This window comes from Callospermophilus lateralis, chromosome 9, assembly GCF_048772815.1.
Source record: "Callospermophilus lateralis isolate mCalLat2 chromosome 9, mCalLat2.hap1, whole genome shotgun sequence".
NCBI lineage: Eukaryota > Metazoa > Chordata > Mammalia > Rodentia > Sciuridae > Callospermophilus > Callospermophilus lateralis.
This window is the reverse complement of record NC_135313.1, coordinates 21,532,224-21,546,056: the sequence shown is the minus strand read 5'-3', so window position 1 is coordinate 21,546,056 and position 13,833 is coordinate 21,532,224. Positions and strand designations below refer to the sequence as shown.

Here is a 13,833-nt window from a genome sequence, read left to right as displayed (position 1 = left end):
GGTAAGCACAAGACTTAGTTGGAGAGAGTCCTGTGTGCATCTCCCTCTCTATTAAGATCTTGCTCGTGAAGATATAGTTGAACCAGCACTGTTCTTGGCATTTGAAAATTTTCAATGAAAAAAGAAGCCCTAAATGAAATTACATACTAGCATTGTAGACAGAGAACAACTGTAACGATGAAAATAAAACAAAATGTATAGGATGCTCCAAGTGCAACTGCAAATGAGTAGAACAAGGAAAGGAGGTGTGAGTGCTTGGGGGGTGGGTTGGATGCATATTAAATGGGGTGGTCAAGTTAGGTCTTCCTGAGAAGGTCAAAAGTGAGCAAAGCTCTCTAGCCCTGCAGACCAGTGAGCAGACCCAGTGAGTAGCCAAGACGGGAAAGGTATTTTGTAGATGGGAAGTATTGGGCAGATCGTGGGGTCCATGCAAGACTGGGGGTTCCTTGAATAAAATAGGAAGTCACTGAGAGTTGTTAAGCAGAGGGGTGACATAATCTGACCTAGGTTTTAAAAGGGTCACCTTGGCTGCTCGGGAAGTGGCAGGCATGGGGGTGAGAGAAGTAAGAGTGGAGGCAGGTAGACCAGTCAGGAGGCCATGGCAGAAATGCAGATGTGGGATGATGATGACGACTGAGGAAGGATTATTAACAACTAGTCCCAGAGCATCATCATCCCCTTGTCTACAATGCTTCCACAACTGCCTCTTGCTTCTCATTTTCCTTAGTTTGAAGAGAAAAAATATTTTTCAGGGTTTTTAAGAACATGTAAGTATTTTTGAGCCAAGTATAGATTTGGGTAAATGTGGGTTTAAGTCTTCTGTTTACATCTTTCTTTCAGTTATTCATTCATTCATTCATTCATTCATTCATTCAGTGCTAGGAATTGAACCCAGGGCATCAAGCATGCCAGGCAAGCACTCCACCACTGAGCCACATCCCCAACCCTAGTTATTTCTAACAAAAGTAGTTATAGTGCATCTGCAATGCAATGAGTCATTGCTAACTTCACTAAACCCTAAAATTTGACCATTTGTTTTGTTCTCCTGGATAAGCAATGGTAGCCTCTAACTTAATGAACAAAACACATTTTTTTCCCTGAACATATCAAAATGCACCCCTCCTTTATTTTTACTTAAAAAGAACTTTTTTGTGAATCTTTAAAAAAAATATAAATACCTTTATTTTATTCACTTATTTTTATGTGGGGCTTAGGATCAAACCCTGTGCCTCACACTTGCTATGCAAGTGCTGAGCCACAACCCCAGCCCCCATTTTTTGCTAATATTTATGTCTATCTTACTGCTTACTTTAAAAAAATGAGTATAAAGTTTATATTTCACACTTTATTAGTAATATATATTAATTTTAGTTCCCGATCTTGAATATACAACCTGAGATTTAATAAGGTGATAATGTTAGCTTTTTTATCTATAAAATGTGCAAATTTGCAATATGTGATCTCTAATAAAGTTTCTATTTGATTCTAAAATAAGCCATAATTCCAAAAGCTGTATAAATGGATCTCATCCCTTATAGTATCAGAGAGTATGCATGTGTATTTTAATATTTTTAAAAGATTTTTTAAAAGATGGATACAATATCTTTATTTATTTTTATATGGTGCTGAGGATCAAACCTAGTGCCTCACATGTGTGAGGCAAGCTCTCTACCACTGAGCTATAACCTCAGCCAGAGCAATGTAATATTTTTGTACTGAACCACGAATATAAATTATTTCACCCACAGCAACTTGCCTTGTATGTGAAGTTGTAAATGTCCAAGTAGTGCAGAAGAGTCAGCCCAATGAGGTAAGACTGGTGGGATCTCTCTGGAGGAGGCAGGCTGCAGAATTCCTCCATTGCATCTTCAAGTTTGGGATTGCTGATATTGGCATCACAAGAATGCAACCAGAACACCTGAGAAATAATCTGCAAGTTGGAGGAAGAAAAACATTTCAGCTGTGAATCCTTTGAGAATCATCTGTCCAGTCTGAGAGGGTTTGAGGTATTCAAAATCTTAAAATATGACAAATTTCCCTCAAAAAATCAAATAACTTTTTCAAATGTGCAAATTACTGTTAATAAAACTACAGAGAACCCATAGTTCATTGGAAACCTTCTTAAGAAACAAGATAAGAAAAAAGAGAAAGGTGTGCGTGAGGGGTGGGGGGAATCTAGAACAAATCCCAGAACTTCTGTTTAATTGATTTGGAGTAAGTTTAAGAAAATCACTAAAAACTCATGTTGCCTTCAACTTTTTAGTCGTATTTAATTCAAATTGCATTTCACTTAATAATCAATAAAACTTATAATCTTGTATAAAGTACTGTAAGCTCAGAATCACACAATAATGCAAGTCACCCACCATGGACAGTAATGCTTATACTTTTAAGTATAAAGAATGACCATGCAGAGTAAGATGTCATCTTCATTGCCACCAAGTTGAAATAAACAGAGAAGCTTTGAAGTTCAAGGTTGCAGAAACTTTTCTCTTTCCTCTTAAAAGTAATAAAAATGGTCACTCTCCACTATATATGCTTTTGTTTACTGCAATGAACCTGCTCTTCAGAAGCCAAATACCTTATTGCCAAAATTAGATCTCAGGATCAAGTGAACAAAAGCAGATCAAAAGGAAAAGGTGAATGGATAGTATTTGCAGCACAAAGAAGAAGAAAAGTGAAAACAGAGCAGTTTTATTTTTTGTATGGGGGAACCAATTAGAATGACACTAGTAAACTGAAATATCTTCCACAGGAAGCATTTGAGGCTTTTTATAAACTTTATCTAATATTGGAGAGTAACTGGGCTGTGCTTAGAAATGACACACTCTGTCACATGTAAGTGTTGAATGGATGAGGCCTTAAGCTCTGCAGCTCTTTTGGAAAATTTCTATGACACTTCCAGACAATGAACTTGGAAACGGGATAAAAGATAAGACATTTCAAGTGGAAAACCCTATTATCGGCATATGAGAAAATGACATTATTCATTTTCACACTCAAAAATGTTTACTACAACCACAAACTTACCCATAGTTCCTTTGACCACATCTATTCATATATTAAGTCTTGTCTTGGAACTTTCAAAAAGTAAAAATGAATATCCATTTCTATTTTAGATGCAACAAACAGTGAATGGTCTCCACGTTTCTCTCTCCAATTAAGTAACTAAAGTCTGACTTTAATATCCTTATAGTAAGTTCCAATTTACCTCACACAATGCTATTAGGATAATGACTATAATTATTGATGACATCAATTGTTTAAGAAAGCCATTTGAGGGGGAAAGAAAAAGAGAGAATGAAGGTAGCGAGAAGAAGAATAAATAAAAATAAAAGGAAAAGAATACACAAGAATATTCTTGCTTTAGAATTTCCCTTCTGTCTTCACTTAACAATTAGACTGTCCAGTAGGAAGGGTAGAGAGGAGGAAAGGGAGGGGCAGGTAGGATAACCACTAAAACACAGTGGGATGGGTAGAATGTGTTCCATGTTCTGCATACCATAGAGCAACTATAGTTTACAACAACTTATTATACATTTTATAAAGAACTGGAAGGGAGGAGTTTAAAGGCTCCAAACACATGACAAATGTTTAAGAAGATGGGAATTACCTGATTTGATCACTATGCCTTTTGTGTGTGTGTGTGTATTTAACACACAGTACCCCATAGATGTGTATATGCATAATGTGTCAATTAAAAATTAAATTTAAGAAATTAGGTAGGCCTACCATTTTACCTTTTTCATGGAAAATTCACCACATTTGCATGCAATCTCTCAGCATTTTACTGATAAGTACTTAACGAAGACTGTGATTTAAACATCTTAAAACTGCATGTAAGTACAAATCATGGCCCACCTCAGCTCTGTTATCAGGAATAGGAATGGCCAGTAACTTGTCAATACTTGTGTTGGACATCACTGTTGTTCTCCTCAGTTCTTCCTTCAGTTCTTCAACATTTTTAAACATTTCTATTAACTGATCTGCAAGACAACACACACACATACACACCACTCACATGTCAGTTGTAATGTCATTCATTGTAACCACACCATCATGGAGAAGGCTCCTAGAACAAGGCATATTCATCACACCTGCCTTATCAGAAACAGACTTTTCCTGGCTTAGGCAAACTTAGCAGCTTTAAGATCTATTTCTATCTGATGTAGGCTTGTTCTTATTATGATATCATTAACTCAAGCTAACAGATTGCTCTGGGTTATAAATTTTTCTAAGGTGTCAACAACCGAAAGTTGATTCGAGGAAAATATGGTTTGTTCACAGAGTTTGATCACCTAATACAGTAAATAAATTTCTCTCCATTTGATTTAAAACATCACACAAATTCAAGACACTCTTTAACCTGGGGTGCTAGGGTATTGTCAAGTTAGGACAAAGTTGGATAAATCTGATGCTACAGAGTATTTTTCCTTAGCTTTTCCTAGCACACTACAGTTTGCTTACAAAGGGGATTCACAATTCCTATCTCCTTTTAAAATAGAATGTGTTTAATTCCATTTTTTTTTTAGGTCAGTGATTATAACTATTTTATATCTGGGTCATTCAAGGCACAGTAAACAATATTATGATTTTACTTTAGCAGATTGTGATCTCTGTTCTGCAGATGCCTTTCAATTTATTTTATTAAGTATCCCTCATGCAAATATACCTCCTTTATTTTTGGACTCAGTGCCCTTCCAATTTTGTGGCTGCCTGTTGTCCAAGATGCAGACTGCCTTTCTTTTCAGTATTGAGGTATTATGCAAAGGAGAAATGTATTGCATGGTGCATCATGCTCAGAATACTAATAGAAAGTTCCGAATTGAGATTTCTGCAGACAGCAGTGCATCTTTTTATTTTTTAATCAGATTATTCTCAAAGAAGCAAATAAATCTCATCTTTGCTCATGCCGCTGACTACCTCATGCACTTTAATATATCAGAGAAACAAAAGGTGAACGGTCTAACTAGTTAAATTTTGAAGATCTCTTTGCCACAAAATCAAATTCCCCTCTTTCCTTTCTCTGCTAGCTTTCTGTGTGTTTGCTTTAGACAAGTAACCACATTTGAAATCTTCAGGTTTCTTCTTTGTAAGGCTAGATAGCAAAGTAGGTTTTGTTGGGAACTTCAAAAAAGCCTTTCTTAAACTGCAGCATGAGAATCACATGCATTCTAATAAGACAGCATTTAAAATATGGATGGGGAAACACCTGGTTGTTCAGAAGCATCTGCACTGTTATTGACATGCAGCATGGCCTCTATGGTCGGTATTAACTGTGTGATATTTTCCAAGTAATTCATTTGCAACGCCTCTTCCAGGAACCTGGAACAAAGTAGAAGAAGAGATTCAACTAGGCATAACAGTATTTGAAGAAAGGATTTCACCAAGGGAAAAGACAATAGAAAAACTTACCGATCCATATTTAAATTAATTTTACTTGGATCCCCCGTCAGCAAGTCCCTCAGTTTTGCAGATATGATATTGTCATGGTACAGTAAGCTGGTTGCTATTTCGGTGCCCAACTCTGCTGCTTCCAGAAGTTGCACGTGAAACGCACTGTCTTCACATAGACTCCCAAAGCTCATATTAGAGAGCTGGCATGATTTCTCTAACGAATTGAAAGTTTCTGATTCACAAAGAAGTTCGGTCAAGTTTCGAAGTTGAGACAGCTTTCAAAAATGGGAAAAGAGTGGAAAACAGATTAATTACATTATTCTACATATTTTGTAGATGTGAATAAGCAACCTGAGTTGATTTACTTAAAAATATTCTGCATGTGTGTTTAGTTTGTTGGCATCTGAAATTAATTTTATTACAAAGTACTGTTTTCTGTCATTCAAGTTTATTGTTCTCTTAAGAATTTCATAAAACCTTTGGGCCTATTAGACCTGTCTTTCTCAACTGTGGATTCATAGGTATAAAAAAACGTAGTTTAGAAAAAGAAAAAAATGAGGGAAAATAAATAATTGGGTTTTATTCAGTTGAAATCATAATTTGATTAATTTTATATTATAATTTGTATTTTAAATCATGTGCAAAGACAGAAAGTAGATTTGGTTTGAAACTCTAAAAAGGGTCTTTTGGGGGGCTGGGGATATGGCTCAGTTGGTAGAGTGTTTGCATCAAATGCACAAGGTCCTGGGTTCAATCCCCAGTACCAAAAAAAGAAAAAAAAAAAAAAAGAAAAGAAAAGAAAAAGGCCTTTTTTCCCTCATAACTAGGATGGCTATGATCAGAACAGCAGAAAGTAATAAGTATTGATGAGGATGTGGAGAAATTATAACCCTTTCGAACTGTTGGTAGAAAAGCAAAATAAAATGGTGCCACCACAGTAGAAAACAGCATAGTAGCTCCTCACAAAACTAAAAATAGAATTACCATATGATCCAGCAATTCCATTTCTGGGTGCATACCTCAGGGAATGGAAAGCAGGGTCTGAAAGAGATATTTCTGCACCCATGCTTACTGCAGCATTATTCACAATAGCCAAGAGGTAGAAGCAAATCAAGTGTTCATCAACAGATGAATGGTTAAACAAAATGGTGGAAATACACATATATCTTATGAGATTTTTTTTTTAAACAGGAAAGAAATTCTTTCACATGCTGCAACATGAATGACCCTGGAGGGTACTATACTAAGTATAATAACCCAGTCACAAAAGGCAAACACTAAGATTCCACTCACATGGGTACCTAGAACAGTCAGATTCACACAGAGAAGAAAGTGGGGCATCGGAGAAATGAAGAGCTTTTAACAGCTTTGGAATTTCAGTTTTACAAGACAAAAAGTGTTCTGGAGATCAGCTGCACAACAATGTGAGTGGAATCAACACAACTGAATTACATAGTTTAAAATGGCTGATAAAAATATTATATATGATATTTTATTATGATAAAAATTAATGGACAAAAAATTTAAAAAGACTTTCCTAAGCTGCAGTGTTGAGAATAACATGCATTCTAATGAGACCATATTTAAAATGTAGATGGGAATACACCTGATTCTTCAGAAGTGTTGGCACTGTTATTGACATTCTCATCTGCCCTCTAATGGCATAAGGGAAACTAAGTGCTTTTGTCCTATGGAAGTGTTTTAAAGGGCTTGAAGTTCTAAGCCCAGAGGAAAAGGAGAAAGATGGAAATCAAACAAGTCTCTAAGCTATCGACTCTGTTCCTCTCTGCAGTACACTCTTTTCTATGTATTCTAAGGATATACTCCCAAGTCATACATCCTGAGGGAAAATAGAATTTGCCTCTGGGAAAGTCAGTTCTGTTTTACTTGGAAACTACCCTAGAGCTATTCTTTTTAAGAAGGCAAATAAATTGGAACAATGTCTAAAGAATAAAATACATGTGTCATTCCTTGAACCTTAGTTTCCAATCAGAAGTTCCATTTTTGACAAAAATGTTGAACTTCTCGGTATAGGCATAGATTTGGGAATATTTCATTCCATATGACTTTTTTTTAATGAGAGGTTTATAATAACTAAGCGAAGATCACTTAAATTAGTCATTGATCACCTCAGATAGCAAATATTGAAGGCTCATTTTCCATCATATTTCATATTATAATTGACTTCTGGCTTTGAGCTATCTGAAATAGTTTCAATATGTATGGAAATTCTACTTACTAGTCCTATTTCTATGAGAAAATTTCCATTCTGGAATAGACACAGTCATTCTCCCAGTTGTGACTACATAGTTGTCATGCTACTCCGTCCTTTGATTTTTTTCAAATATGATGAGACCTCACCAATGAAATGGAGATAAATTTCTATGCAACATTCTCTGGGTTCCATTCTTTTGGTTGTTTTATAAATAAATGTATAAGTGTCAGGGGCTCAATATATCTGTTTTAATTGAATTTTGGGGGAGTGGCAAATCTGAACAATTTCAGTAAAGACTGAAATACATTTTTTTAATCACAGGTTTGAAATACAAGTATGGGAAACTACAGTTCACAGTATAGTCCTGAATCGATGAGATAAAAGTTATAGGAGAAATTGGAAATCTAGCCACATTCAGGGAGTAGGCTTGGTTCTCTGAATGGTTCTCTGAAATAAGAGTATAAATCAGAGTCGATAATATGAAATGCACTGAGAAGAACATCCACCAAGGAGCAACATTATGATCTTTTAGTACTCATCACTATTTACTACTTCATCCTAAGAACAATACATGTATTACATTTTTGAAGGTTAATGAATCATCAATAATCAATATAAGTTTAGTGAATTATTGCCACAGATTCAAGAAGAGGCCCTGAGTCCTTTATCACAAACAGGTGTTCAGGCCTATAATCAGGCAATGATCCATAACTAACTCCAAGTCCATTTCTAATGGAATTCCCCATGGCCTGGTGTTCCCAGATGCATCTGAATCAAAATTTGTATTGACCTGACCTCACAAAGTCATGGGCATAAAACAGTAAAGTGGCCACATTCCTGGGCTCTTTGTGCATAAATGGAAGGGAGATGGGGGCCTATTCAAAAAATTAATGGCATTACAATAAAAATAGTGTGTTATCTGTATTTACACCCAATATAGGGAATATTCATTTTTCTCATAGTTTTCCACTGAGGAAGTTCTCATGCCTGTTAAAGGGACTGGAGAGAGAAAGCAGACGATGACGGGAGAAAAGAACACAAGCTCAGGAGCAGCCGTGTTCCTACTAGAACGGAAGGCTGGGAGCAGAAGTCACCAATGGCTGGCAGGCATTTGGAATTTTGGAGGTTCTAAAGGATTGTCTTAAGACTGCCATGAATAAAGTTTTGGAATATGGGCCCTAACTGACCATGGCAATGAGGATGCTGATTAACAGGGTAGACAGAGCAGGGAAGAAACAACAGCCACAGTAGGAGGTGATCTTCATTTTTCAATGACACGTACTGAGCATTTTCCATGTGTTCCACTCTGTGCCAGATGCTGGGAATACCACAATAAAGGGACAGATCTGATAATGTTCCTCATGGACATGGTCTAGGACTGAGGGGATTTTTTTCAGTTTCAAATGTTATAAATGACATGGATTTTCTAACTAAAGGACAAGGATTACTGTTTATTTCTAGAACTTTTTCATGATTTTGACACTCAAGAAGAGCATTACATTCAAACTGTGGATAATGTTGAAAATTGTTCTTAGCCCCAATCCCATTCCATCAGTATAAAAAATTGCTAAGGATATACAGTTTCTATTTCTCTACTGTGTATCTTGGGCAACCTGGTTACTTCCCAAGTAAAGAACTGCAATGAGTAGCTGCCCAGGAATCACAATGTTATCATTAGTGTTAATTACTTTAAACATTCTCATTTGTTCATAAATTCACAAGTCAAATCTGCTAGTTTGTGAGGATTTAGAGATAAAGAAAGCATGATTTCCTAAGAGTTTGTGCTTTAGTGAAGAAATAGACCCTTGTTACAACAAACTTTAATGCCAAGTGGTAGGTTCCTAAGGCCAGAAATCTGCCCTTGGAGACTCCTCTTTCTTATGTCTCAATCTCATTAGCTGCCACAACGTCCTAAATCACTCTTGAAACTGTCTCTTCCTTCTATTCTCTTCCATAGATGCTGTGCAGGCCCTCTCTCTGTGTTTAGATTATTGCCAACGTAGCCTACTGAATTTTCTTCCAATCTCTATATGTCTCCCAGAGAGATCTCTTTTTGATAGAGATCACAGCTTTCAAATCAAATTCTAACTCTCTTAGCAGAAAGAGGTCTTTTCGACCCGGACTTGGTATCACTCCACACTCCCTTTTCCCTGCCTCTCCCATAGGTACATTTTACTCCAAGTGGACTCATGACTCTGGGTGACCTATACCTGTCTTTCAGGCTTGTGACTATGACTTCTCACAAATCCAGTCTCTGTGTCTGGGATGCATGACTTTGTGAAGACTGTAAGGCTTCAAAACTCAAAATAAGCATTAGTTCCTCTACAAAATTTCTTCTTTCATCTCTATACCCTACAATCGGAGTTGAATATCCCATCTCCATACACAGAGTTCTGTCCATCCACATACCACAAGTAACTTATCTCACTGGGCTATAATTGCTCTCTGTTTTTCCATCTCCTCCACATTAGACTGTTTATAAGTACATTTGGGTTAGAGATTAGGGAGCACAGATGATAGATGAAAAGAATAAATGGATAAATATTATAGGAGCATATATGAAAAAGTCATTATCCTGGCTCAAAAATAGGGGAAGGGTTATACTTTAATATTGTAAGAGTGACATTTCAACTTGTCCTTGAAGAATGAGTAGGAATTTGTTAGATGAATGCATTAACTTCCTTCTCATTTGCACAAATTAAGATAATGCTAAATTAAGTACATTAGAAATTTTGATTCATGTAGAAGACTAGGTCTAAAAGGCAGGTAATCTAATGAGCATATTTATTTGTAATATACATGGACATAACGTTTTGCATGCCTGCTTAATTATACTATGTTGAGTATACAGCAAATCATCTCGCTTGCCCTGAATACACTAGTTCTAATTTTACTTTATCCTTGGCTACATAAATCCAATTAAACTGCTGTTCTTACTAGGAAAGCTGTTTCCAAAACTTAATAGGGTTATTTAAGAAATAAAGTGAATTTCATGATAACTTGTGTACTATATGCATGAGCTAAGAAAAGAACAATAAGGAAAAAAAGGATGAACTTATTTAAATTTAGGAGCTTTAAGTGTTTTTGGTCACTTCTCACTCTTCTTTAATGTCATACTTTTTTATGACTTACTGGTTTCTGCTTATGATGACAGCAATACAGATAAGTGAGTCAACTTTTAAGGTTTTTGTACACTGAAGTCAAAACAGCTTTGAAATCTACTCTTGCAGACTTAAGAACCAAAGATATATCAAAGAAATCATATTATGAATCCTTCTTCAAATTATGAAGCTTAACAAAATAACTATATTACTACTCATTCCTTTATGCATGTAAATACTATATTAGGCTCTTATGGATCATTTCATATAGATATATTCACCAATTAAAAATGAAGACATTACATAAACCAAACACTATTGTCACCTTTCTTTTTCCAGCCTAAATCTAGAGCCAAAATAGGATTGTTATTTGCGAAGACTTAAAACTTAAACTAAAAGTATCTCATCAAATATCATAGCAAGTGTTGATGAACTTTTTTTCTTTCATGACTTACTTTTGATTCTAGAATTTCAGGAACTGGAGGGAAGTAATCCTCATAGGAACCATTTTGGAGAAAAGATTTTTTAAATCGAATTGTGGACTGCAGAAGCTTCAGATTTTCTGTAGAGGGAAAAAGAGTTATTTTATATGAATCGTAAGGTTACTTGGGAAGTACATTTGAAAGACACCTTTATCCTGATTTATTACTAGATTTTTTTATGATAATAGCCTAGTTCAATCTAAATATAAGATGAGTGAAAATTTAACCTTTCCTACAACCATGTGGACTATAGAGTTCATTATTTTTAAAATATTCATGGATATTCTGCTTAGAGATAAAAATATTTCCAGCAAAGGTGCTACCTGGTTTTGACTCTCTGTGAACTAAATATGCTCTTATTTCTGAGTTGAATATATTATTCAGTTGAAGCATTTTGGGGAGAACAGGTCATATAATCACTGTGATAAATATGCCCTACCAACCTTGATTAATTCATGCCAGCTAAACAAAGACAAAGCTTAAATATGTGTTGCTTGCTATCAAATCTCAAAAATATTTTTTGGTGTAGGAAAAAAGAATGTGTATTCCCTGGAAAATGTAAGAAAATACATGGTTTTTTTTCCTATAAAAATTAAGAATGTTTGATTTAATTACAAACTTCCTGGTTGCCCATTAGGCAGAAAATGGAAAGTAAAATGTATGAAGGCAGAAAGTAAAAATAGTCTGCCACAAAATTTCTTTGTTTTATGTCAATTACACCTGTTTTTGGAACTCTGCATTATCACTTCTTGTTATTTTTTAAAAAAATTATTTTATTCACTTATTTATACATGGTGCTGAGGATCAAACCCAGTGCCTCACACATGCTAGGCAAGTGCTCTACCACTGAGCCCCAGCCCCAGCCCCCTTGTTATGTTTTAATGACTAAGATTATAAAGGGCATAGAAAATGTTATGAAGGGTTATAGGAGTACCTAAAGATTCTGGACAGTGGGAAAAGTTTATTCAGGTGGCCATTGTGGCATTATCCAGTAAATGGCCATTATATTAAAATTTGTCTGGTTGACCAGATGCCCTAATAGCAGCTACATTAATATAATGGTAGGACTACATCCTCCCTTCAGATATTAAACCCCCATACTAAAACAAATACATATTAAGTTTTTTTAAAAAATTTTTCTTTCATAAGCCGATGTTTTAAAGAACTTAATAGTTAAGAACAGAAACAGAAACGAGGAGCAGAGTTTCACTGTTAAGAAGAGTATTACCTGGTGATCCCCTGGCCAGATTGTCAGTCACATTTCTCACACAGGCCAAGTAGGGAAAATAAGGACTATTTGATGATATATTTAAGATGGCATCTTCAAAGTTTTCCAGGATTAGGAGCCTATAGAATTTGGAAAGAATATATCCGTTAAGTCATCTAAACAAAAAGCGAGGCCATTCCTTGAGGTCATGTTAGTTCTGGGTGTCTTGGCTTTGGTTGATGGTATCAGAACACCAGGAATGTGCTCATCCTGCCTGATCTAGCCCAAGTGCCCAAGGGCAGCATTACTCAGGATATGCTGAGCACTTGCTTTTTACATGAGAATAGTCTTTATGTTTAATTATTTTAATATTTAACTTCAAATTAACATCTTTCTGCTTTCCTTTCAAATTGCTTGCCATCTGAGGACAGCCAAAGGTGGTTGAGACATATGTGCCTCAGAGAACACATATGTGTGCGTGATGTATAGCCTGTCACTTCAATTGGGAGGCTACCTCTCTATATTGTAAATTCTTCCTTTAATGTCTACTGTTGAATTTTGTGTACAGTTAAGATAGAAGAAATGTTGATGTCTGACTTGGTGGTCATCTGCTTTGAATCAAACTGCACAGTATGCAAATCAACTAGTCCTATCGGATGTTTAACTTAGATGTTATAATATTAGTGAGAGAGTTACCCTGGCGTAGCTAGTGAATATAGAAAAATGTTTGCATTAATATCAAAGAAACCTCACTGTGTTTAGATGTGGATTAACAACACTGAATCCTTGAGGAACTTTAAAAACAAAATGATTCAATGGCAGGAAAAGTCTCTAAATGAGCCATGAGAGCACTGCATAGTGGTCATAGGAATGACTCTCATTAAATACAATTCATAACCTCCAGATTAAAAAAAAATAAAGCACTTATTCCAAAAGCCTTCTGCTTTTACTTAAGCATCTCCTTCACTAGAGACTCTGGATAATACTATACCTGGTTGTCTTAGCTTTTAGACTGTCTCATTATTTATCAATGCTTCTTTATAGATAATTAATGCCGTTTGTCAATTCACAAATAAAGGACAGAACAGTATATTCTTAGACTAAAGAATTTTATTTTCTGGCCAAAATAAAATAAATCATCTATCAGGGAAATTTCTATATCACATTATAAATATAAAAACCCCATAGGCATGTATTAGATAACAAAACTAACCTTGTTGTATAGGGTAACCATATAATACCAAGTCATGTCTCTATATAGCTAAGTTTCTTGTTGCTCCAATCATAAAATCAGTGAGTCAAGTCAAATCAAGTCAATTCAAGGCTATAATGATCAATAGCACTGTCCTAAGCACTGTCCTAAGACAAAAAGCCCTGAGCCAGTGTCTTGGAATATTCAATAGTTTTAAGATCCTTGAGGGAAATGAAAAG

General features: G+C 35.5%; 1 protein-coding gene across 2 annotated transcripts in view; it reads right to left on the bottom strand.

The window, feature by feature from the left end:
- The window catches only part of Abca12 (ATP binding cassette subfamily A member 12), a 162,293-nt gene that overhangs the window by 66,811 nt on the left and 81,649 nt on the right, over positions 1-13,833 (bottom strand). For both annotated transcript variants that reach the window (XM_076866065.2, XM_076866066.2), the window contains exons 10-15: positions 12,424-12,542; positions 11,169-11,275; positions 5,416-5,672; positions 5,213-5,325; positions 3,862-3,986; positions 1,757-1,930 (exon numbers count right to left, since the gene is read on the bottom strand). In XM_076866065.2, the coding sequence (XP_076722180.2) occupies positions 1,757-1,930; positions 3,862-3,986; positions 5,213-5,325; positions 5,416-5,672; positions 11,169-11,275; positions 12,424-12,542 (895 nt within the window). The remainder of the gene's footprint in view (positions 1-1,756; positions 1,931-3,861; positions 3,987-5,212; positions 5,326-5,415; positions 5,673-11,168; positions 11,276-12,423; positions 12,543-13,833) is intronic.